Here is a 24,084-nt window from a genome sequence, read left to right as displayed (position 1 = left end):
AGTAGTCGATATTAGTATCTTCGATTTCTTTTTCTTTTTTGGTTTCTCAAGAATAATACTTTTAATACAATAATGATGTGGTCACTTAAATTACTTTTGTTCGCAAGTCCCTGTTTGTCCAATTTCAGATTGTGAAGAGGATATAATTATGAAGAGGAAATGAAGGAAATAAACGTGCCAATTTCTAATCTTCAAATTGCCTAATATTAATTTATTAAAATGTAGACAAGTATGGTAAACACCGGTTAATATTGCAAAAATGTCCTTAGATTTACTCGAATTGTATCCAACAGGAACGTGGACATAGACTACTGTCTAAGTTGAGCTAAAAAGAAACAGGGAACGCTTCCATCAAGAACACTAAAGATGATTTGTGTTCATTTTACGAGTCTCCATTTTGCCTTACTATAAATCAACTTAGATTTCCACTGAGCTTTTCACCAACAACTTTTATAACTTATTCTCGGTTTTAAAATTACATATAGGAGACATGTATATACATAGTGGATATATCTCTTTCTTTTTCTTCCTGTAATTCCTGTTTACTTTTCTTTTCAGAAATCGCTTTTGTTCGTGAATCTTGCGTAGATGTTGACTGCTGAGGAAACAGCACAGATTCCACGTAGAGGAATGGCACTTGGCACGTTATATATATTAAAAAGGCCCCGATGAAGGACATACTAGTGTAGCTTAAGTATCTGATAACCTGTAAATAAAAAAAAGAAATAAGTAAAATAAATTTGAGAGTTTAATACAATAAAAACAGAAAGCAAAAAACGAAGTTTTTCTATTTCCCAAAATTATTTTCATTAATGTTGTCCTGATGACGTCAGTGGATACTTAAATTGTTTTTATTCATATAAAAAGAATTAAGGAAAGAAAAATTTCCTTAGTTGTGAAGAAACTAAGCTGCAAGCATCACCTGAACACGAAGCCACAAGATTGGTAATTTAAGTTACCAATAATCTATCGATATTTAACTCATAATAGCAATTAATTAATATTATTCATAAAATTTACTTTTATTCCCGTTTGCATGAATATTCCGTCTCTGTTCGATCCTCTGGGTTGCATATTCCTCCCTTTTTTATTTTATTATATTTATTCGTTATTTATTTATTTTATTTTATTTATTTATCTATATATATGTAATACGGAAGGTGTTTTCTTTCGTCAGTCAGTGTGAACGATAGGCTTAACCTATCGGGCTGGAAGTGGTCTCAAATTGAAGCCATTTCTTCCTAGATGTGCATAAAGTTGTTAAAAGATGGAGCCACGGGAAGATATTAACTGTTAAACAAACAGTTGTCTAAGGTATTTTTTTTCTGATTAACAATTTTCACGTTCGCACAATCATGTCCTTTGTTCAAAAAAATAAAATAATAAAATAAATAATAATAATTCTCTACTATCCCTGCTACCTTAAAAGACAGAACTAATCGTTAGGATTCCACTGCACTGCTCGCTCACTATATGTCGCCACGTTGTGCATGCGAGCTCATACACTCATTGCCATTTTAAAACGTCCAGAACTCATTATCGTTATAAACTTCGAGTTGTTATTCGTTTTTTAAGGTGAGTAATTATTTAAGGATTAACAATTATGTCACAGACAGCAGTACAATGTAATGATACGTCAGTTAATAATGCTTTTTTTATAGATGGTTCTGGTGGCACAGGCAAGACCTATGTTTATCAGTGTATAATAAACATTTGCCTTGGAAATAACATTCCTGTTATTCCCGTTGCTTGGACTTGCATAGCTGCAATGTTTCTCCCTGGGGGACGTACAGTTTACAGCAGGTTCAAATTACCTATTAATTTAACCAAATCGTCTGTTTCCTTTCTCAAAATAAGTAGTCTAGCAGCTGAACTCATTAAGTTTGCTCGACTAATACTATGAGATGAGGCGCCAATGGCTTCGTGTAATGCTCTCATAGTTGTTAACTGCTTATTACAAGATATCACGAACCGAATTCCTGGACAGCCTCAGTTTAAGTGGTTTACCACCAAACATTTTAGAGTTGAAGGTAGGAGCAGTTGTTATTTTACTGCGGAATATGGCCATTTCAGAAGGATTGATCAATGGTACAAGACTTATAGTCAAAGTTATGCATCAGAATTGTTTGGATCTAGAAAACTGGTACTCTTACCGCGTGTAGATTTGACTCCATCCAATTCGACTTTGCCATTTTCATTTAAGAGAAGGCAGTTTCCTATTTGGCTGGCTTTTGCGATGACTATAAATAAAAATCAAGGGCAAACGTTTTATAGAGTCGGAATTTCGCTTACTAACTCTGTATTTAGTCACAGCCAATTGTATGTAGCAATGTCTCGGGTCAGATCATTCCAGCATGTTAAGATAAGCTTACCAGAAGGACCTAAGAATACAACATTTTTTTTTGGTGAATTTTTACACTTCCACATCGGCTTTTCCCCAAAAATTGAGGAAGTATAAGTGAAGAACAGATGAGAAGTCTCACCAGGACATTAAAGACATGAAAATGAGGTACTGATAATTGTATTGATAATTGCTTCTACATGGTGTTCATATAAAGGACAGTGGTAAAAATAATAAATAAATAAACATACACGGTTTTAAATATATATATTTTCGTAAATATTCACAATACAGTATTGCAGATACCAAAAAAAAAAAAAAAATAAAATAAATAAATAAATAAATAATTTCTGCAGATTTTAGACGAAAACCTATTTAGTATAGGTTTTCGTCTAAAATGATATCTATTAACTAATTACCGTATTTTCCGAACCATAAGATTCACTTCATGGAAATGTTGCCTGAAATTTCTCTTCTTATTTTAGTTGGTGCGTACAGTGATATCTTTTTTTTTTTTTTTTTAGATGGTTCATGACCCATATCTCGCAAGAACTTGTTTCTTATTATCAAAAAATATCTGCAATTGTGCATGAGGAGGTGTTTAGAGGGGAGAATGCCAAAATTTCGCCTTGTACAACTTGGATACATCTTATAGCCTGCAAAATACGGTATTTCTAATCATGATTACTGATGCAGCACATATTTCGATTTTAAGTTTTGTCTTCTGATAGTACAGGCCACATTAAGAGATTAATATATTAAGAGAAAGAATATTATCATTGCACTAGCTATATACAGTAGAACCCAGATTAGAAATTCCCGCATAAGAAGTTTTCCCGTGTACTAGGTTTGGTTTCTTAAGTCCCAATGACGTTTTCTCTCTTAATACGTTTTTAAATATAGAAATTATTTATTTTTAATATTAAACAATATAAACATTTGGTAATCGAACAAGTTAATGCCAGGCATTATTTTAGTTCGTAGTAAACCACAAGTAGGTGAAATGGCATCGTTTTTTACATCTCACATTATGAATGCCTTCACAGCGAGTTGCCCTAATATTGCACTATCTCTAATAAGCAACGCTTCGCAGTGGAGAAGACTAATGTTACTTATTCTCGCCGGATACCCACCAAGGGGTTGTGGAGTGATGATATCCGCCGAGAATCCATTGGCAAAGTGTTGCCTTTTCCAGAATTCATTGATGGAGCTGTGCTTATTCGAGGTAATTCAATATCAGGGCAACTCGTTGTGAAGGCAATCACAATATGAGTTATAAAAAACGATGCCATTTCATCTACTTGGTGATTTACTACGAACTAAAATGATATTGGCACTAACTTGTTCGATTAGTGAATTTTCCGTAGTCTCAGGCTTTCAGCGCTAAAACATTTTCAGTAGAAACATATTGATATAATGGAAGTAGTAGTAGCAATAATACAGGCATGTGATGCAATAAAGCAAGTGTATGAGCTTATGTAGCATCAGCAAAAAAAAAAAAAAAAAAAATTCACACATCCATTCCCTCTAAAAGTTTATCCGGTTCATCCTTGAATTTATTTAAGCTATCAACTTCCACAACAACAGTTGGAAGTTTGTTTCGGGAATCAACTACTCCGCACATCTATTCTACATCTGTCTTTCCTCAATTTGAATCCCCATCCCCAGGTTCGTAATCTGAGCAAGCAGAAGAATCACATCGGAATTCAGCGAGCTCATCCCATTCAAAAACTTATACACCTCAATCAGAATCAGATCTCCTCGCAGGTGCCTAGTCTCTCCAGACACTGCAATTTGCAGAACTTAAACCTTTCTTGGTAATACCACCTCACCAAACTTGTTGCCCTTCTTTGTACTCAATCTAGCAACTCTATATCCTTCCTAAAATGAGGCCTCCAGACCTGTACGCAGTACTCAAAGTGTGACCTGACCATTGCCTTATACAAGGGGATAATTACCTCCTTATCCATTCTAAAAATATTTCTGAATATATAATAAACAAGACACCATGACCTGCTCTGGCAGCCTGTCTGCATTGCTCAGAAAACTTCATATCTGACTACACAATTACTCCCAGGTCTTTTCATTTTCTATCTTCAGGGGTTACTTCTACACATATGCAGTACTTTGCATTTGTTAAGGTTAAACTTCAATTGCCACTTCTCAGCCCATCTGCCCAAATTTTCTAGATCCTGTTGCAGTATAATACTGCCATGCCATTACTGTCATTAACAACCCTGCTAACGTTTATATCATCTGCAAACTTGGACATTAAGCGTGATATACCTTCATCAATATCATTGATAAATATACAAAACAACAGTGGACCCAACACCGAACCCTGTGGGACTCCACTAATAACATTATTCCACGAAGAGCAGCATCCATTGCTTACCACTGTGTCTTCTCCCACTCAACCACCCTTTTATCCATTGTAGCAACTTACCCTTAATACCATTCTGCTCCAATTTGTACAGTAGTCTTCCATGTGCAACAGTGTCAAAAGCTTTCCTGAAATCCAAGTATATGATATCAAAGTTATTTTTGGCATTCAGTTCCTTTGTAACCGCATCATAATATCTAATGAAATTTGTCAGACAAGACTTTCCCTTAACAAACCCATGCTGTGTCTGAATTATTGCTGCAGTCTTGTCTAGATGATGCTGCAATGCATCTTTAACCAGTGACTCCATTATTTAACAGAAGTTAAAGTAACAGGTTTAAAATTATTTGTGTCACCCTTTGAACCCCCTCTGTAAATTGGGGATACATTTGCACACCTTCAGTCCATGGGGACCTCCCCTGACTCTAAGGATACTCTCATAATTATGACTAAGGGTTTGCTAACCTACACTGCCTCCTTCAATATAACTGGATAGATCCCATCCGCCCCATGAGTCTTATGCTTATCTTCAACAATTTCTCCTCCACTTTCCTCTCAGTTATTACAAAATCATTTAGCTCACTGCCAGAGTTTAACTAACCTCTGGCATTCCCCTCCCTGAATAACTCCTCATGTGTGATGCAGATGCAGAATACTCATTCAGTTTGTTAGCTACCTGAGCAGGATCATCAACAGTCGAACCATCGATGTCAAGTGGACCAATCAGATTCATCCCCTTCCTTCTAGAGTTTACATAAGTAAAGAAGTCTTTGCTGTTTTTCTTTGCATCCTTTGCCAGAGATTTCTCGTAATCTGCCTTCACCTGCCTAACCTCCTTTGTGACTTTTTACAGACTACCTTATATCTGTAGTAGGCTTCTGTGTGGCCTGATAATTTATATGCATCCCATGCATTTTTCTTCTCTGCCACGAATCTCATTAGTTCACCTGACATCCATTTAGGCCTAAACCTTGAACAATATTTCTTAATCGGTATGAAAAGCCTAGTAGCTTCCGCGATTAGTTCTTTGAATGCGTCATTTGAAGTTCCTTGAAGTGGAACAAATTTTTATTGCAATTGTTTTCATCGATATCCATAATTGGATACGTAGATCACGTTAAGTTCTGATGGTTGTGAAGAGTTCAGAATTGTTAGTGGATTGTTAGTGTCTTATTGTAATTGTGACCTTTTAAGGTATGTTGAAACTCCAAAGCAGCTCATACTTCCAACTTGGTAATGAGTTCAATGAAGAGAATATTGAACAATTAGAAACCTTCAGTTAAAAAATGTTTCCCATTTTTAAATTCTGAAAGAGTACTTAAAAGTGATCCTTAACTCATGTACACATTGTGTATCTTTTCCTTTTTATTCGTGTAGTTAATACTTCGTACTCTTAAGTCATTTTCCATTGTGAAGTTCTAAACCTCCTGTCCCTTTAGAACTCATCTTATGGAGTGGAGCGAATTGAATCCAGTTCTTAACAGTTAAGGAGTATGGATTGGATTGGATCCACACTCTTCCTAGACAGCAATTTTGGCGTGAATCCTATGGTCGGTAAATCGATCTCGTGGACATTTTAGCAAAGATAAGAATTATTCCGAAAACGAATTTCCGTATAAATTAAAATTGCCAGAATAATTTTATTTTAAAATATTATTCGGAGTTTTTAAGTTTTTTTCATTCAAATTTGAAATGCGTGCATATTTTATAAAAAACAGTCGTTTAATTTTCATTAGAAAATTATATTTTTGTGATAATAATTTTTGATAGCGTCACTTTGGCCTTAACCAAAGTGACCATTTGAGCACATCATACGACTTGGCTGCAGTATAACCAGATATCGATTTTGAAAAAAAAAAAAAAAAAATGATAATCGATTCTGTGAATTGGTTTTGTTTGTTTTCAGGAAATTTTTATATTAATTTTTAATCAAAGTCAATTTAGTATTACTATAATTATTATTAATTATATAAGCAAAGAAATAATGGTCCGGTTTTAATGGATTGCTCATTTTGGGATGGCTCGACAATTTTTTTTTTAAATAGTCAAATGTAAAATTCGTTCTGGATCCACCACTGCAGGTGTTTGTCATCAGCCCATGATGACAATAAATGTGTGTCATCATCATGGACTGAGTTCATTTTAAACGGCTGAAAAACTGGAATAATTCAGAAGGAAAATCGTACTGCTGAGATCATCCAACCTCGATTGAAGAGGATTTTAGAAATTGCAGAAGTCATCAACAACTCAGTTGAGAGGACATTTTTGTTTATTGTACAATCTAAACAAATTTTACAATGCTTTTTTTATTGAGGGATGAGGGGATTCACTACAGTCGAGTATGTTTTATATTTGCATATAGAAACAAGGCAACTCTTCTGATTACAGATTTTAGTAAAAATTGTCATTTTTACGAAAATCAATGATATATAAAAGAAGCTACGATAATTAAAGTCAGAAGAGAAGCTAAAACACGTTCTAAAGTTGTAATGGATGATGCTTGCTTAGGGGGCTCACATCTGGTGAGTATGTGCTTGACACACCCAGGGTTCTGAGATGGAATAATAAGTTGTTGAAAGTAGTGCAATATCAGGGCACCTCGTTGTGAAGGCAAAATCTGCTCATCATGCTTCGTATTTAGGGGTTATGTGACATACATATTACAAATAAAGATATTATTCATAAGTAAAACAAAAAATAAAGGACAAAGCAGGGTCGTTTTACGGGAAAATCACATAACTTAGTGATTCTTTACTTTAATAAACAAATCAATTTTGATCTGCGTGACTTCCCGTACTGTATGCAAGCAAATAAAAGAAAACTGATTACATTAGGGAAGGCGGTAAGATTTGTTACACTTAAATAAAATTATTTCCATAATATTTTAATTATTACTTTAAAATACTATTGTAACCTTAATATAAAATAAAATAAACTTTATTTATTTATTTATTTTATAGGATATAATTAAATAATTTGAATTTCCTCAAAACACCTTTCTCTATTATATGGAAGATTTGTAAGTGTCATGTATGAGATTTGTAAATGATGCCCGAAGTGAAATGCCCAGCCCCAACGGTTTCAACTTCTCAAATATCCACTATCAATTTGTTAAATTCTGATCTGATGATTTAGGAAATCAATAAATTTTCTAAAATAAATTTGAATCATGTATTGCGACGTTAAATGTACACTGAGTTGGATCCGCATTGGCAACATTTCTCTAATACCTCGTGGGACCACTTTTTGCCCGTAATACAGCCCGTACATGTCTTGGCATAGATTCCACAAGGGTTTTGCAGAGTGTCCTACAGTAATGTTACCAAAGTTTCGTTGCCAATGGGTTGCAAAGTGTGTCCAATAATTCCCACACATTGTGAAGTGGGTGATATCGAATATCCTTTTCCAGTAGGCCCCACACATGGCTTGAGATTCGATGAGTTAGGGAGTTATGTTCCTGAAACTAGTTATCAACCTGTCAGGCCTTGTGGCATGGCGTGTTGACTTGTTGATAGATTCCATGGATATGATGATAGAAACGTAGGCCTTCCCGTCCAGCCATTGATTTACGGTGATCAGAGGAACCAGGGTATGCCACGAAAGAAAACAGTCCCCAAACCATAAGAGCATCGCCTCCAGCTTGCCCAATACCAACAGTGCAAAAGGTGCTATGGCCTCATGTTGCTGATAAGTCCATCAGCACAAAAGAGTTGGAAAAGGGATTCATCAGATCAGGGCAACAGATTTCCACAAGCCGGTGGTCCACTTTTGGTGGTGATGTGCCCAAGGCGCAATTTCTTGTGTCTCGCAGTGGGCATAAGTACCCGTGACTGCCGTAGCCTATACGAACTAATGTCCGGCGTTAGTTCATGTGGATATTGGCCTTGCCATTCCTACGTTGTACTTGTTGGTTAGTTCGGCCACTGTGCTGCATCATTGCTCACTACGGGCGTCGATCACACGTGACTGTACCACCTGTGACCTTTATCTGGTTGTTCGACAGATGTTGAGCTAATTACAGTAGACTCATGACACCACAGAACGGAAGCACTTAAACATGTCGGCCGTTATCAAGGTACTAGTACCTGCACGTGTTGCCCCCAAAATCATTCGACTTTCGAAGTCACAAAGATCTGGACTCCTACCATTACTCTTTGCAGACACTCCAAAACTTCATCACGTATGCGAACTACAATCTTATATCAGCCGTTCCCAACTTCGAACCTTCACCGGCGTCCGAGACTAGTCCATTCCTACACAAGGGAGGGGGTGTTCCTAACGTAAAGCCAACTCAGTGTTAAAATATACAGGCTGTTACAGGATGAATAAACTACTACCAATAAATATATATATTCTTAATTTTACACTTACATGTTCCTCGTGGTTCATGTATATTCGTTCGCGTTGGATGCCTGTAAAATAATACATGATGGGTATGTGGATGAGATAAACCATAAAGCTGAGGCGATACAGAGGGATGAGGCCTTTCCACGATAGAATGGAATTAAATGCTCCTATTTAAAGAGAGAAAAAAATAAGAAGGGACTGATAAGTGTCAGAGTACTAAAACATAAAAGTTTAATTTAATTTAGAGTAAATTATTCGAAAAAAGGGTAGGTTAAAATCTCAATTTAATAAATCAAATATAGGAGTAACAGAGGATGAAATTTGCTCACCTCCATAGCCTGTGATGCAGGCGAACGTCATCCACGCTATTCCTAAAGTGTAAACATTACGATTTGTGATTCCGTACAAGACAGAGATGTTTACGTCGTTAAGGGGTTTGTCGCCTTGACGGTAGTCGTAGAATCCTGCGAGAACTGCTATTTGTAAGGCGATGGCGACACACCAACCTACCAAAACCCATATCTAAAAAGGAAAGAAATATTACATCCGGTTGTAATAAGAATTAACTTAGTTTTTAGATTTATAGTTCATTAAAAAATCATTATTTTGTAAATAAATACTTCGATTCTTTTAAGTTTCTGACTTTGATTAAGCTCGGTTTTTTCATCTCCAGTTAACTTCAAAAAATTGAGATCTAACTCTCATAACTATTTCATAAAATAATTCATATAGTTTTTCATTAATATTCATGATTTTTTTTCATAAATTACTGAATTTTTTTTAATGAAAGACGAACTATCACTAACTCACCCTCTTTAAGTGGATGGTATCTTTGTGCTTGGCCACGAAATAACCCACTAGCAACCCTATACAGTAAGGACCAACATGGTCATAAGCCTGGATGCACAAGAGATTCCATTGAAGTGGCCCCGTTCTGTAAAAGACACGAAATAACTCCATTAGTCGCTGAAATAAGTTTATCCCAAATATAAACTCCACTTAATTTTATGAATCCTAAATTTTGGAATTTTTATTGGTGAACAGTTCCGAAGATTCATTCATTGCTGTTGGTGAACAGTTCCTAATGTTAATCCTATTTCTCCTCTTGATATTATTATCGTTTGAATTTCCTTTAATTTTTTTTATTTTTCCCTCTGGTTCCTTCCTTATAAGCGTTCTTCAATAAGATTTATTGCGTGCCCTTGTCCTAATTCCATTGTATTAGCAGTGGTGTGTCTGTGAGGTATGCGCGTTACCTTCAGGAACTGCACTCTGATGAAGAAACCTTGCATTTTTTTGGGGGCCTTTTAATTTTTTTTAAGCTCAACATTAATATTGTATAGCGTAGTAGCTGCTCATAATTACTCGCGATTGTGCCTTAGGGTGTTAATAATAACAATAAAATAAAATCCAAATATAATTCAAAAATTATCAAGAACAAACGTTTAATTGTTTATAAAATGTTATTACGTGCTACGATGGCTCTATAAATTTTAATAAAAGTTAATAAATAGTCTCGCCGCTTGGTGGCGTGGTTGATAAACTACGAGATTAGGATAAATAGGGTTAGCTTCTCGGCTTTCAAGTTGTTTTCCTATGTTTTGTACTCAAAACAAATTAAAATTTAGTTTTAATATTTTTTAAGTAGATACTTGTATTTTTTTAAAATATGCCTAAAAGGGTAAGCGAAGTTTAATTACTGTACTTCCATTTATGCAAATATAAATGAGAATTGTTTTATATCGATTAATGAGCATACATTTAACTATGTATAATTATAGTGCAAACGCATCAGAAATATAATATATAATAATATATATAATCATATATATCAAGTATATATAATAATATATACTTGATATATATTATTATTGTTTATTAATTGTTTTATATTTACTTTTACTTTGACTAATGATCATCCTTTACTAGGTTTGGCCTCGTGGACCAGTTATGGCTATTATAGGGTTAAGTAGCTACCAGCTTATCCAATATGAAATATATTTATTCTATATCTTACCTATTTTACTAATTGTACTTAAACTATACAATATATATATATATATATATATATATATATATATATATCATAAGATAACACAAAAAGGGGGCGGTGAGAATCAGGAAGGCTATTGCAGAAGAAAATGTTTTTAAAATAATTCAGTAAGAGCGAAAAGTTACAAAATCAAGTATCGAAATATAATTTAGAATGCCAATTAAAAGAAATTTAATGGCGCACCCAGACACGCACCCAGTCTGAATTATGTGAAATATCACTTAAAAATAAAAACGAAAGCCAACTACAATACTGGACCAAATAAAATCATATACTGCACCAAATAAATAATACTGGACCAAATAAAATAAAAACTAAATGGAAGACCATTATGCCCCATCTCAACGGAGCACTACAAGATCAATAATGGTCAGGGAATCTTTTCTGATTCCCCCCCCTCCTCCTCCTCCGTTTGTGTTATCTTATGATATTTGCTTTATTGCTTTGCCATGCTACTGCCATTGAATTCATTATTTAATTATATATATAACATAATTTATAAATAAAAAATAAGTTAATTATAACGTTATTTTATATGAAATGAAGCGTATAAAGTTATATAAGATAAATAAACCAAAAATAATTACTGATACAACACTTAATATAATCATGCATCGAAAAAAAATTTCAAATGGTGGTGGATCTTCATGAAACAGAATCACCAATTTATGTGTTTCTTTCTGTGTGTGTGCTAGGATGTAGAGAGCGTTATATAGTGATTGACGTTTGAAGAGCAGGGTAGATGCCCTCGAAGGAAATAAAATGAGGGTCCCCAATAAGCTCTCAGCTGCCCAACGTCAGAGACCATGCGCATTGGTCATACAGGAGCTAGTTATTGTCGGTGACTCTATTGTCCAGGAGACAGAAATATACTGTCGAATAGGACCAGGGTATGTCTGCCAGGGACAAAAGTTGATGACGTTGTAGAGCAGATATCATCTTTAAAGTGCACAAATGCTGATATTGTTGCACACGTTGGCACTAATACTTCACTGGGTAGGAAGTTATGAGGGGTTATTCTGTTAATTAAGAACCACATTAAAATCTAAGAAGTGCATCCAATTGACATTGGTGGAAAATGCAATGTTGAGTCAGTGTGGTGTGACATAAGCACTGGGAAAGCAAAAAATGAGGGAAGGGGTGTGTTATAGGCCTAATGACTCTGATGAGTACAATGAACCAGTGCTTTTTTTGTAAAAAAATAGGTGCCAGAACTCATTTTTTGCTATCAGGGAAAATTGAAAATTAAAAGGATATGAAAAGTACTCTAAGAGTTTTTTTTTCCTGATATTGATACTTTCGTAGTAATGTTTTTGGAATAAGAACAACAAATTTAGTATATTAACACAATTTATTAAGCATAAATTTATTATTCAAGTATATCAAAAAAATAAGTAAATAAAACTGGCAATTACTGAGTGCCGGACACTCAAGATGATGGGTCCGCAGTCACGAATGGTCGTTAGTGTAGTATCTTAAATAGCGAGCTTTATAGTAACTGAAAACGTTTCTAGTACCCCGGCTTGGCCTAAAACTGAGGAACTAACGAAAACGTTGTCTATTTGAGTCTTTGCAGTTCTTGTGAATGACAAGGGTGGGAGAAGTGACTCCGACTTCTTCCTGGGGAAGCGATTAAAGTCTTGGGGGAGAAGCGACTGGCCGTGCAAGACTCCTGGCAGGCGTCTCCTCACCACCGCCGCCTCAACACTGGCTCTCTGAGTACCTCCTTACCGGAACAACTCTAGCTTTGAAAATTGTTAAAAAAATACTTCTCGTCGCAAAATTTATAAATGACCTTTATAGAATTATTAACTAACTATTTAGCAACCTTTTTATCACCAAAAGGAAAGTTGATTAGTTCAAAGAAGCGCGCTGTCGAAGTGCAATAAAAAATTGCTTTTTTAATTTTAACACAAAAAGTAAAAGTAAATAAACAAACGACATTTTTGTCCCCCCCCCATTTCTCAGACAAATTTTTTTCAACAACGATCAATATGGCGTTATGTTGGCCCACATGATGTACAAATCCATGCAAAATTTCAAGTCAATAGGTTGAGTGGTTCCAGAGATACAATACTGTGACAGATGGACGGACAGACAGACAGACATACAACCGAGTGACATTATAAGGGTCCTTCGTTAGACTACGGACCTAATAACTTCGTGGACTAATAACATTAGTCCACGAAGAGCAGCTCTTTGTGAATTTTATTTTCATATTCCAAAAATTCGAAGTTAGATTTCTATACGGGAAAAGTTTGGACACCACTGCAGTAGAAAGTGGACCAGAGCCCATTGGGAATACAACTTGATCTGCTCACTGCCGACCAGCGCGACTTCTCCGTATGTGGGACAGGTGGTTGGATAGGTTTTACCAGGTACCACTAAGTTGTAGAATGGTAATCCCTTTAGCCCTCTTAATTCGCGCAGCAGCACAAATTGCCTGAAAGCCAAAAATGCGAACAGTGCGTACCGAGTAAAAATCATTGCAATGAATGAACAATTGTACAGAGAAATAGAATGGGCCAGTAAATCAGAATGTCTTATAATGGAGGATTTTAACTTTCCGGATATTGATTGAAACTTTCGCTTGGTCATTCGCACACTAGCAAGACTTTTGTCAATTTATTGGATGATTGTTTTCTACAGCAGCATGGTCGGGAGGCAACTAGAGGGAGGAGTAACACTCTTGATCTGATTATGCTCTAAGTCAGCGCAGAAGTGGCTCTCTCTAACTCTTGAGACATCATTCCTAATCACTGGGCATGCTCACCCTCTAAAAGTTTGTCCAATTCCTCCTTGAATTTATTTAAGCTACCAACTTCCACAACGACAGATAGAAGTTTGTTCCAGCAATTAACCACCCGCTGGCTAAAGGCAAATTTCGGCACAACTATTCTACAGTTGTCTTTCCTCAATTTGAATTTATGCCTCCTTAGGTTCGTAATTGAGCTGTATAAGCCCTTGAATGGTTTGAGCAAGCTCAATGCTAATGGGATTCTTTCTCTTGCTCTGATTACATATCTGAGGGGGCATAAATTCAAATTGAGGAAAAATAGTTGTAGAAGAAATGTGTGGAAATTTGCCTTTAGCCAGCGGGTGGTTAATTGCTGGAACAAACAAACTTCCATCTGTTGTTGTGGAAGGTGATAGCTTAAATAAATTCAAGGAAGAACTGGACAAACTTCTGGAGCGAATGGATGGGTAAAATGAGGTTTTTTTTTTCGCTAATGCTTCATAAGCTTCCTTTCTTGCATCATATGCTAATAAGAGCCTTCATATAGGTATTTTTGTAAAACGAAGACTGGATTCCAGGTCAGCTGCAAACAACTGGACTGCGATGGACGGTGTATAGTTTCAAAAATTTTCCTGAATGACTGAGGTTTCAACCTGTTACTCAAGACAAGATAGATACCCAAAGTATAGGGAAAACATGCTTTGTTTCTCCTGTACCCAAGAAGCGACAATCCAAAACTCAGCAAATTTTGATTACCTCATAATATTTGTTAACATATACTTGTACAGATTCCTTTACTTCTCACGTTTCATTAACCACGAGTACTTCCTTCGGTAGCCATTAATTAAATCGAAATTCATAGTCGGCGAAACTTTAGCTTGTTCATTGTATTGCACATTAATATAAAAGTTATATAATTTAAAAGCCAATGTGTAATTAATAATAATGGTTTGAAATTGCGGTTTCCACTCTGCGGAAGCTTTTTACATAAGTCCATGAAACGTCATTGTAAATTATCAATTAACTTTAGGAGACAACGTAGTGTCTGGAATTCGTATTAATTTTACGCTGTTGTTACACACCATGGCTCCTGACAAGCTTAACTCCCCCTCCTTATTAACAAATGCCCCCCTTCAAAACCCTGCAGGCAACCGGAGTCACTCGCTTTGACTAAAAATTCATTATTCCTTTTAGAATGTGAAAACATTTTAGAATAACAAAAGTTGTCGCTTTAAGCGAATAAGTTTATTAAAATATTAGATTAATTTTCTTGAGGTTTTTAAGTAATAAATACAAATTTATTTGAACACCTTTCCTATTTTCTAAATAAGTGCAACCAATTAAATAACTACACTTATTCTATTCAATATCCGATTTATTCTATGATGATAACATTGATAAAGAAAACCGAATACTAATTATAATTTTTAATATTGATTTCTAAATTATTATTCATAAATTTTAATCAGTTCCTTGAATAATTATTTTTGTTTAAAAGATAATTAATCAAGGTTCATTTTATCACTGCCACCTCTGAATAGTGATAAAATGGGTTTCTCTTACCAAGAAAGGCATTGCAGTGTCTGGAGAGTAGGCACCTGCGAGGTGATCTGATTGAGGTATATAAGGCCTTGAATGGGTTGAGCAAACTCAGCGCTGATGGAATTCTTCCTCTTGCTCAGATTCAAATTGAGAAAAGTTTGTAGAATAGATGTGCGGAAATTTGCCTTTGGCCAGCGGATAGTTGATTGCTGGAACAGACTTCCATCTGTTGTTGTGGAAGTTGATAGCTTAAAGAGATTCAACGAAAAAGTGGACACTCGTGTCTGTTATGGTCTATTGTGCCCAAGAACTTATAAATAACCGAAACAAATGCTGTATTTTTATATACTTTATTGTGTTTCGTATAATACACATTCCGTGCGTTATGAAATTACCTTGTAAATGAATACTGGGAAAAAAAAAGTTCGAGGAAGCTACACGTGTAGGTTGATACTCACTCACCTTGAGTCTATGAGATAAGCAGCGAAAGCACCGGGAAGTTTGTTGATGACAATTATAACTCCAACAGCTATTGCACCTCCGGCAATCAACAGGATATTAATTATAAACCCGACAGTCGGCCACCTGAAGGAAAGAAGCGAAAAATCATACTAGGAATTGAATATGCAATGTTAAAAAACATTGATAAGCCAAAGTAACAGATTATCTAAATAATTGTCATTCGCGTAATCCCGATCTCTGACATTATTCTTTAGAAATATTTAGAGGACATTTCCAAAGAGACATGCCGGAGATCTACCGAAAGATACTTGTCAAAATATCTAGTCTACCTGTAACTTGGGTAGGGAGACTTAACTTTTTTCCCGAGGTTGTTAATTACGATAAGAAAATGGACTGGTTCAATCCTGGCTTATATGTTACGTTTTTATATACCGGTCATGGAAGTCTTAACTTTAAATTGTTCTCACTAGGATTAAGTAACACTCCTCTCTGTAGTTGTGGTGCTCAGGAAACTGTTGAGCACCTCGTCTTTCATTGTCCCCTGTACGATGATTTAAGACTGGACTTTCAACTTCTCACAAATGTATTTGACTGCTCTGAACTGCCAAGATTGGTTAACTGTTCTGAGTATCATACTGCCTTCTCCACTTATGCAGAGAAATTGTTTAAACGGAGAAAAAGAATTCTTACTCCTCAGGTTCAGTAAAATGCTAGACTGTTTCTGTTTCTTGGATTACTCTTAGCTGATATATTGATCAGTCTACTGGACTCCGAAGCACAGTATTATTTATGTATCATCATTTTATAAAGTCTTTTATGTAAAGTGTTTTCGTGTCTAACGGCACCAGGGGTTTCCCCCATCTCCGCGTAGCTTTCACTGTGGGTGTCACATTCACTATTAAGGCCAGGGATTTAAACGTGTTATGTACCGGTCTTCTGGCCATTTAGCCGTTGGGCCCTTATTGGGACCCACCGTTGCCCACACTTGGCCTCGTGGAGGCAGACCAGGTACCCAGTAGCTCTATATTTTACTCTGGTAGGCCCTGCCACCTAGTTTCCTGAGATTTCAGTGGCAAGGGCCTATGTACAAAAAAAAAAAAAAAAAAAAATCATGGGGGTGAGCGCTAGGATTGGAAAAGCCAAAAGGATTATAAACGATGTAATTTGGACGCAATAAACTTTGGAAATTGTGGGGGCATATAGGTAGAGTAGGGGAGGGAGATCGAAGACTGGGGGGTGAGAGGTAGAAATGTGGGGACGATAGAGAAGGCGACTCCAATATCAGAGAGGCTGGCCCAGGCCCCACCAGGAAGAAAGAGGGGGAGGTAGGGGAAAGAGAACCGTTTTCTCTCATCCCCCAGGGAACAGGAGTAAAGGCACTACGCAAGGGAGCGCGGAGCAGATCGCCCACGTGGCGAGACAGGGACAAACCGCCTCATGTCATCGTCAGTTGGTTAACATCTGGTCCTGGTAGGTGTCCAGGTCTGTGGTGAGGTCAGTGTCACGTTGGTTGGAGTCCATCAGTGTCAGGTCCGACTGTGCTGTCCATCTGCCGTCCGTCATGCTCCAGTGGTTGATATCAAATCGTTCGTGATCTTGAGCACCCATTAGTGTCAGATCCAGATGGATGTCAAGTCCAGTAGTATTGTCATACATACGGCTTATGTCCATTCCAGTGAAGTTGTCACATTTATGGGGGTATGACGGTGGCGTTCCACGACAGTAAATGTCCTCCGTCTCGTGAAGAGCTCCTGGGCGAAGTCGGAGAATGCCAAATATTCCTCCCTTGTGTCTAGCAGGTGGTGTTCCTATCCTCTGGGTGAGCAGGTCAGTTTTGTTATCAGGATGTTGTGGAGTTGTCTTTTATGTATCATTAATCATTGTACATAGTTGTTATAAATTGTGCACAATGTATAGATTATTTTCAGCGGCGGATAGGAGTCCTCCTCGAACCCGCCAAAAAAATAATAAAATACTTTGAATACTTTGTTGTACTGTTTAAGTTAGGGTTGGTTACCACATTACCCTGGAATGTCACTGGTTTTTAGAATGTGTTCCTGGAAAGATGATTTCAAGAACTGCAGAACATTACATACTAAAGCCTACTCTTTCCAGGTCAATATTCTGTACATTAAATAACAAAATCCATGAACTTGTCAACTGGTCAACGAGGACACTACTTAGCAGTGTCCTCGTTGACCAGTTCATTGTCGACGAGGCTTCGAACCGCAGAAGAAACTTTCACTCCATAACTAGTTGCCCCGGCATTGCATTACTTTTTAACGCATTTGTTTGAAACTAATGGATAGTGAAAGTGGAAGATTAACCTTATCGCGATGTAATATAACCTCTAAAAGGTCAGTCTGCCATTAAAAGGTTAATTAGCCATTGTGTCATCTTTTAAATAACTGGCAGATTAACCTTACAACAAAAAGGATGTAATTTGTTTGTAAGTAGTGCATATCCAACGCAACTCATTGTGAAGGCAGAGTTTGTTTTACTGTCAGCAGAAGCACCCTCATCATACCAAGCCAGGTTCCTCTCCCTGGAATTCTGGGTCTTGAAATGGCTAAATAGGGTTGCCGGGCTAACACCTACAATCTCAAAATCTGTTCTGGTCACCAATCTTAATACGCTTCCTTGGAGGTATCACATCATCTCTAGGAACCTTCTCACCCTCTCTCAGCTTCTATCCGGAAAACTGAGGTCACCCGATATTTGGGATATCATCGCCAGACCGTCCGACAGGAGAAGATGCCAGTCCAACACCTCCCCATACAGATCGAAGCTGCGTAGCATGTCCTCCTTGGACAACATGTTTCCACACAACTCCTTCCAAATATTTAACAGATTAGCCATAGACGCTGAGAAACTTTGCAAGGACAGAACCTACAGATCTTCCATTCTTGCAGACATGTATGCCTTAGTCATGCTCTAGGTGGACTCTCTGTGATACCGCAATATCCACGCTTCGATGTATCCGGATGCACTTTTATTTGTTGTAACTTTATGTTTTTGTACTTGTTGTAACTTTATGTTTTTGTATTTGTTGTAACTTTATTTTTGTATCTTCACCAGTGGCTGTTTAAGGCCGTATATTGTATCTGGCTCTGTATGCAATGCATATGTCTGTATTTTATGTTTTTTCTCTGTATATTACTCATGTCCTCTAGCTGCATAGCTGTAAAAGGACATTTCTTCGGAAATAAATTGATATTAATAATAATAATAATAATTTCTGAAAAGAAAATCCCCTTATCCTTAACAAGTACAAAATCCCTTTATCCTTAAAGATTTGGTTGCGAAATTTTAATTTTAATTTAATTTTTTTCAAATATCACATTAAGTCTCTGATATTAATCGTCGAATGAAAGAAAACATAAAGTACAGAAAGAAAGAAAGAATAAAAGTTTTTTTATAATTCTATGGAATCGATTAATTTTTTAAAACTGACTTTTAATAAAGAAACATCTGCATATTAATGGAGAAAATTTATATACTCTGTAATATAAAAGTAAAGCACTCACCTGATGAGAAACCATAGAATGAAGACACTGATGATAAAAAATTGCATGAACACTGACAAAATCCACGTATGATAAAGGCACTGGAAAAACAATTAATCACATGAATCCTGAAACGTGGGGTTTTAGAATAAAACAACTATTCTTATTAAGATTATTTTAGAGAGAGATATAAAAAGGAGTATTTCATACTTACTGCATCTGGAGACTCCCAGAAGTTGACTATATACAACAAATTGGTCCACCACCTCATTTTACAGTTGTGAATCGGAGTGTCCATGAATTCTCCCCAAATTGGTCCAGATCCCAATAAGGAACACAACATGAACATGCCGATTACAAGTATTTGGGCTGCTGTCATTCTAGATAATGAATCAGAAAAAGAATAAAACTTGAGAATTTTCATTTATTGAATAAAAATATAAATAATATTAATTAATTTATTTATTTATTTTGGATGTACGATAATCATTGTAGTCAACCGATTTGGAAATTTACGTCATGATAAGATTTCTATATTCCTAATGACGTAATAATAAATAAATTACAGATATTAACAAAATTCTACACGTATTTGTAGAGGGCGCTGCATGTTAAATGCAACGTCATCCTTTCAGAATTGTGAAATTAATAATTACAGCAATGACAATTACAGAACATTCACATGCAATAAAAAAAGGAATTTATACACGCATCTATGTTTTAATAAATAAGTAAATAAATATGAATTAAAATGCTACAATGTGTTTTTAATCATTTTAGGAATATATTAAAGAAAATATTCAATTTTCAGTTAACAAAATTTGTTTTGTTTGTTTTTCAGCCAAGAAAAAAAAAAAAAAAAACCGCTATAACACTTCAATGTGCAACTTTAAATGTGTGTATTACGTCTCGATTTTCAGAATAGGTTAATTTATATTAGGCATTATTATTGAAAGGGGGGAAAATAAAATAAAACATCAGTTTTTCTTATTCTAAAGAGCTGAAATACAGTAATTGATGCAATAACCTCTACATGAATTTGCGACGTCTGATTTATCCAGTACAGTTCATCTGGTCCCAGTAGTGGAGCAAGGGGGGAGGGGTGCAACCGAGGTAGTTCCCAAGGCTCACTTCTTCCCGGGGAAGGGGGAGCGAACTTAAAGTGTACTATGATACTACTGGTTAAACTTGAAAATTAAGTGTAAACAATTGCTATCTTTTCGCATTTTTCAATTCGATATCCTTTGCCTTCTGAGCATCACTGGTCAAAATAAAAACTGCCTTCTTTAGTTAGTTAAAGTGCTGACCCTTTGAACAGAACTGGCGGAAGAGTAAAGAGTTTCCTATTATTATTTTTTCCATCACAGACGAAAATTTTTGACTCATGGAAATCGTTTTCTTCACATAGGTACACATACATCTTATCTCATTAATATTTAACCGCAACTTGCCCCTGTAGTGGATGAGTTAGAAGAAAATCAATTTCTTCCTTTATACAAAGTGTGAAAAATACTCTTGGTTATGCCTTTTTTACTCAACCATCATGGGGTTTGAATGCGAGATTTTGATTGGATATTATGATGTGGTTACAAAGGAACTGGATGCAAAAAATAGTTTTGATATCATATACTTGGATTTCAGGAAAACTTTTGACACTGCTGCGCATGGAAGACTACTGTACAAATTGAAGCAGAATGGTATTAAGGGTAAGTTACTACAATAGATAAAAGGATGGTTGAGTGGGAGAAGACAGAGAGTGGTAATTAATGGGTGCTGCTCTTCGTGGACTAATGTTATTAGTGGAGTATCACAGGGTTCGGTGTTGGGTCCACTGTTGTTTTGTATATTTATCAATGATATTGATGAAGGTATACCAGGCTTAGTGTCGAAGTTTGCAGATGATACAAAGGTTGGCAGGGTTGTTAATGACAGTAATGGCAGTGTGCTACTGCAACAGGATCTATAAAATTTGCGAAGATGGGCTGAGAGGTGGCAACTGAAGTTTAACATTGACAAATGCAAAGTACTGCATATGGTTAGAAGTAACTCCAGAGAAACGTACCAACTGTGTGGTACTACACTTAAAGTGGTAGAAAATGAAAAAGACCTGGGAGTAATTGTGCAGGCAGATATAAAGTTTTTTTGAGCAATGCAGACAGGTTGCCAGGGCAGGTCATGGGGTTTTGTCAATGATATACAGGAATTTTGCTAGCAGGGAAAAGGAGGTGATTGTCCCTCTGTATAAGGCAGTCAGAACACGCCTTGAGTACTCTGTACAGATCTGGAGGCCTCGTTTTAGAAAAGATGTAGATTTGCTTGAAGGGCAACAAAATTGGTGAGGAGAATGAAGGGTTCTTCTTACCAAGGGAGGCTTAAGTTCTGCAAATTGCAGTGGCTGGAGACTAGGCACCTGTGCGGTGATCTGACTGAGGTGTATAAGGCCTTAAATGGGTTGAGCACGCTGAATTCTGATGGGATCCTTCCACTTGTTCAGATTACGAACCTAAGGGGGCATAAATTCAAATTAAGAAAAGACAGATGTAGAATAGATGTACGGAAATTTGCCTTTAGCCAGCGGGTGGTTAATTGCTGGAACAAACTTCCATCTGTCGTTGTGGAAGTTGATAGGTTGAATAAATTTAAGGAGGAACTGGACAAACATTTAGAGGGAATTGTTTTGTTAATTTTTTTCTGATGCTGCATAAGCTCATACTGTTGCTTTCTGGCATCACATGTCACTATTACTACTACTACAAAGTGTGAAAAATACTCTTGGTTATGTCTTTTTCACTCAACCATCATGGGGTTTGAATGCGAGATCAGTAGGACTGAATCGACAGCATTTTACGGTAATTAGTCACATTTCAATCTAGTTTTAAGGAACTATGTGTCGATTCAAATTCCACTTTCAATTACAAAGAAAGTTATTATACCGATTTCGTTATAAATGTGTTGTTTTAATAAAAATAATATTGCTCAATGTGTACACCAGCAGGGGCTCACATCTGGTGATTATGGGCTTGGGACGCCCAGAGTGCTGAGCTGCATATCATCATTTTTCTCTGGTGCTGCATAAGCCTCAGGCTTCCTTGCACTATACGCTAATAAAAATAATAATAACTAGGGGACTTCGCCCACTCCTGTGCACGCTTTTCTGCGTAAAATGTAGAGGTATACGGAGTAAGTCTAATCTTTTCTATGTAAAAGACACACCTGTCGAAACGCACTGGTCAATATCTAATGAGGAAATGACCTATGTAATTATTTACCTGTGCATTTGTAGAGCGGAGCATTCTCAAGGTCGAATAAATATTACTGTAAAATCCAGAACAGTGTACACTCTCCACCATGGCGGCAAGCAAAACAGTGGGAAAGCAGTGATAGACAAGTTGTGACTCCAATATTTCGACAAACAGAGAGGAACAAAGGAGTGATTTGCAGATGCCACTGCTTTCCTTGCCCACTGCCCTCCTAGGTTGATATGCCTAAGGTGTTTTTCCACACATTTGCCACTGTTTTTCAATCGGGAACTCCTTTTCTCATTTTAAAACAGCGGGATGGAGGGATAAGCACCCTACCTAAGCTAAGCCCCTCCTCCTCGATGATACAAAATAATCAGAAAAGGGAGCTGCCTTACCTGTCAATTATCGCCGTCTTCTTCCCTTTCACCGAAGTACCTGCCGATGTATACTATACTGGACTTCAGCCAATATCACAATGTAATTATTTACCTGCGTCACTTAGGTCACTTAGGAAAAGGTCTTTTGCTTCGGGTTCCATAATACATGAAGAATATTGTTGCATCCAAAAGAGCAGGACTAAAACATTTAACTGAAATATTTACAAACTACACAAATATTTAAAATATTTACAAAATATTAAACTGTAATATTTACAAATATACAATATTCATTAATATATACAAAAAGCGTTACAATGGAACCACCTAATGTTAGAAAGTGACTCACGTGCATGAGGTTGGTAGTAGTAGTAGTAGTGGCATGTGATGCAAGAAAGCAAGTGTATGAGCTTATGCAGCATCAGCTAAAAAAAAAAAAAAACACCATTCTCTCCAAATGCCTCTTCAGTTCCTCCTTAAATTTATTCAACCTATCAACTTCCACAACGACAGATGGAAGTTTGTTCCAGAAATTTACCACCCGCTGGCTAAAGGCAAATTTCCGAACATCTATTCTACATCTTTCCTTAATTTCAATTTATACCCCCTTAGGTTCTTAATCTGAACAAGTGGAAGGATCCCATCAGAATTCAGTGTGCTCAACCCATTCAAGGGCTTTTACACTTCAATCATATCACCTCGCAGGTGCCTAGTCTCCAGCCGCTGCAATTTGCAGAACTTAAGCCTCTCTTGGTAAGAGGATCCCTTCATTCCCCTCACCAATTTGTTGCCCTTCTCTGTACACTCTCAAGCAAATCTACATCCTTCCTAAAATGAGGCCTCCAGACCTGTACGCAGTACTCAAGGCGTGGCCTGACCATTGCCTTATACAGAGGGATAATCACCTCCTTTTCCCTGCTAGCAAAGTTCCTGTATATCATTGACAAAACCCATGACCTGCCCTAGCAGCCTGCCGCATTTCTCAGAAAAATTTCATATCTGACTGCGCAATTACTCCCAGGTCTTTTTCATTTTCTACCGCCTTGAGTGTAGTACCACACAGTTGGTACGTTTCTCTGGGGTTACTTCTACCC

At 36.6% G+C, this 24,084-nt stretch overlaps 1 protein-coding gene across 1 annotated transcript in view; it reads right to left on the bottom strand.

Annotated features, from left to right (window-relative positions):
- Window positions 1–267: 267 nt before the first annotated feature.
- The window catches only part of LOC150075362 (nose resistant to fluoxetine protein 6-like), a 49,572-nt gene continuing 25,755 nt past the window's right edge, over window positions 268–24,084 (bottom strand). The window contains exons 9-15 of the mRNA XM_090388302.1: window positions 19,586–19,751; window positions 19,393–19,472; window positions 15,866–15,988; window positions 9,882–10,005; window positions 9,401–9,593; window positions 9,096–9,238; window positions 268–706 (exon numbers count right to left, since the gene is read on the bottom strand). Coding sequence (XP_090244428.1) covers window positions 476–706; window positions 9,096–9,238; window positions 9,401–9,593; window positions 9,882–10,005; window positions 15,866–15,988; window positions 19,393–19,472; window positions 19,586–19,751 — 1,060 coding nt within the window. The 3' untranslated portion in view covers window positions 268–475. The remainder of the gene's footprint in view (window positions 707–9,095; window positions 9,239–9,400; window positions 9,594–9,881; window positions 10,006–15,865; window positions 15,989–19,392; window positions 19,473–19,585; window positions 19,752–24,084) is intronic.

The sequence above is a fragment of the Mastigoproctus giganteus genome, chromosome 14 (assembly GCF_048544385.1).
Source record: "Mastigoproctus giganteus isolate SK-2022 chromosome 14, ASM4854438v1, whole genome shotgun sequence".
NCBI lineage: Eukaryota > Metazoa > Arthropoda > Arachnida > Uropygi > Thelyphonidae > Mastigoproctus > Mastigoproctus giganteus.
The sequence above is the reverse complement of the archived record's forward strand: the minus strand, read 5'-3'. Positions and strand labels throughout refer to the sequence as shown.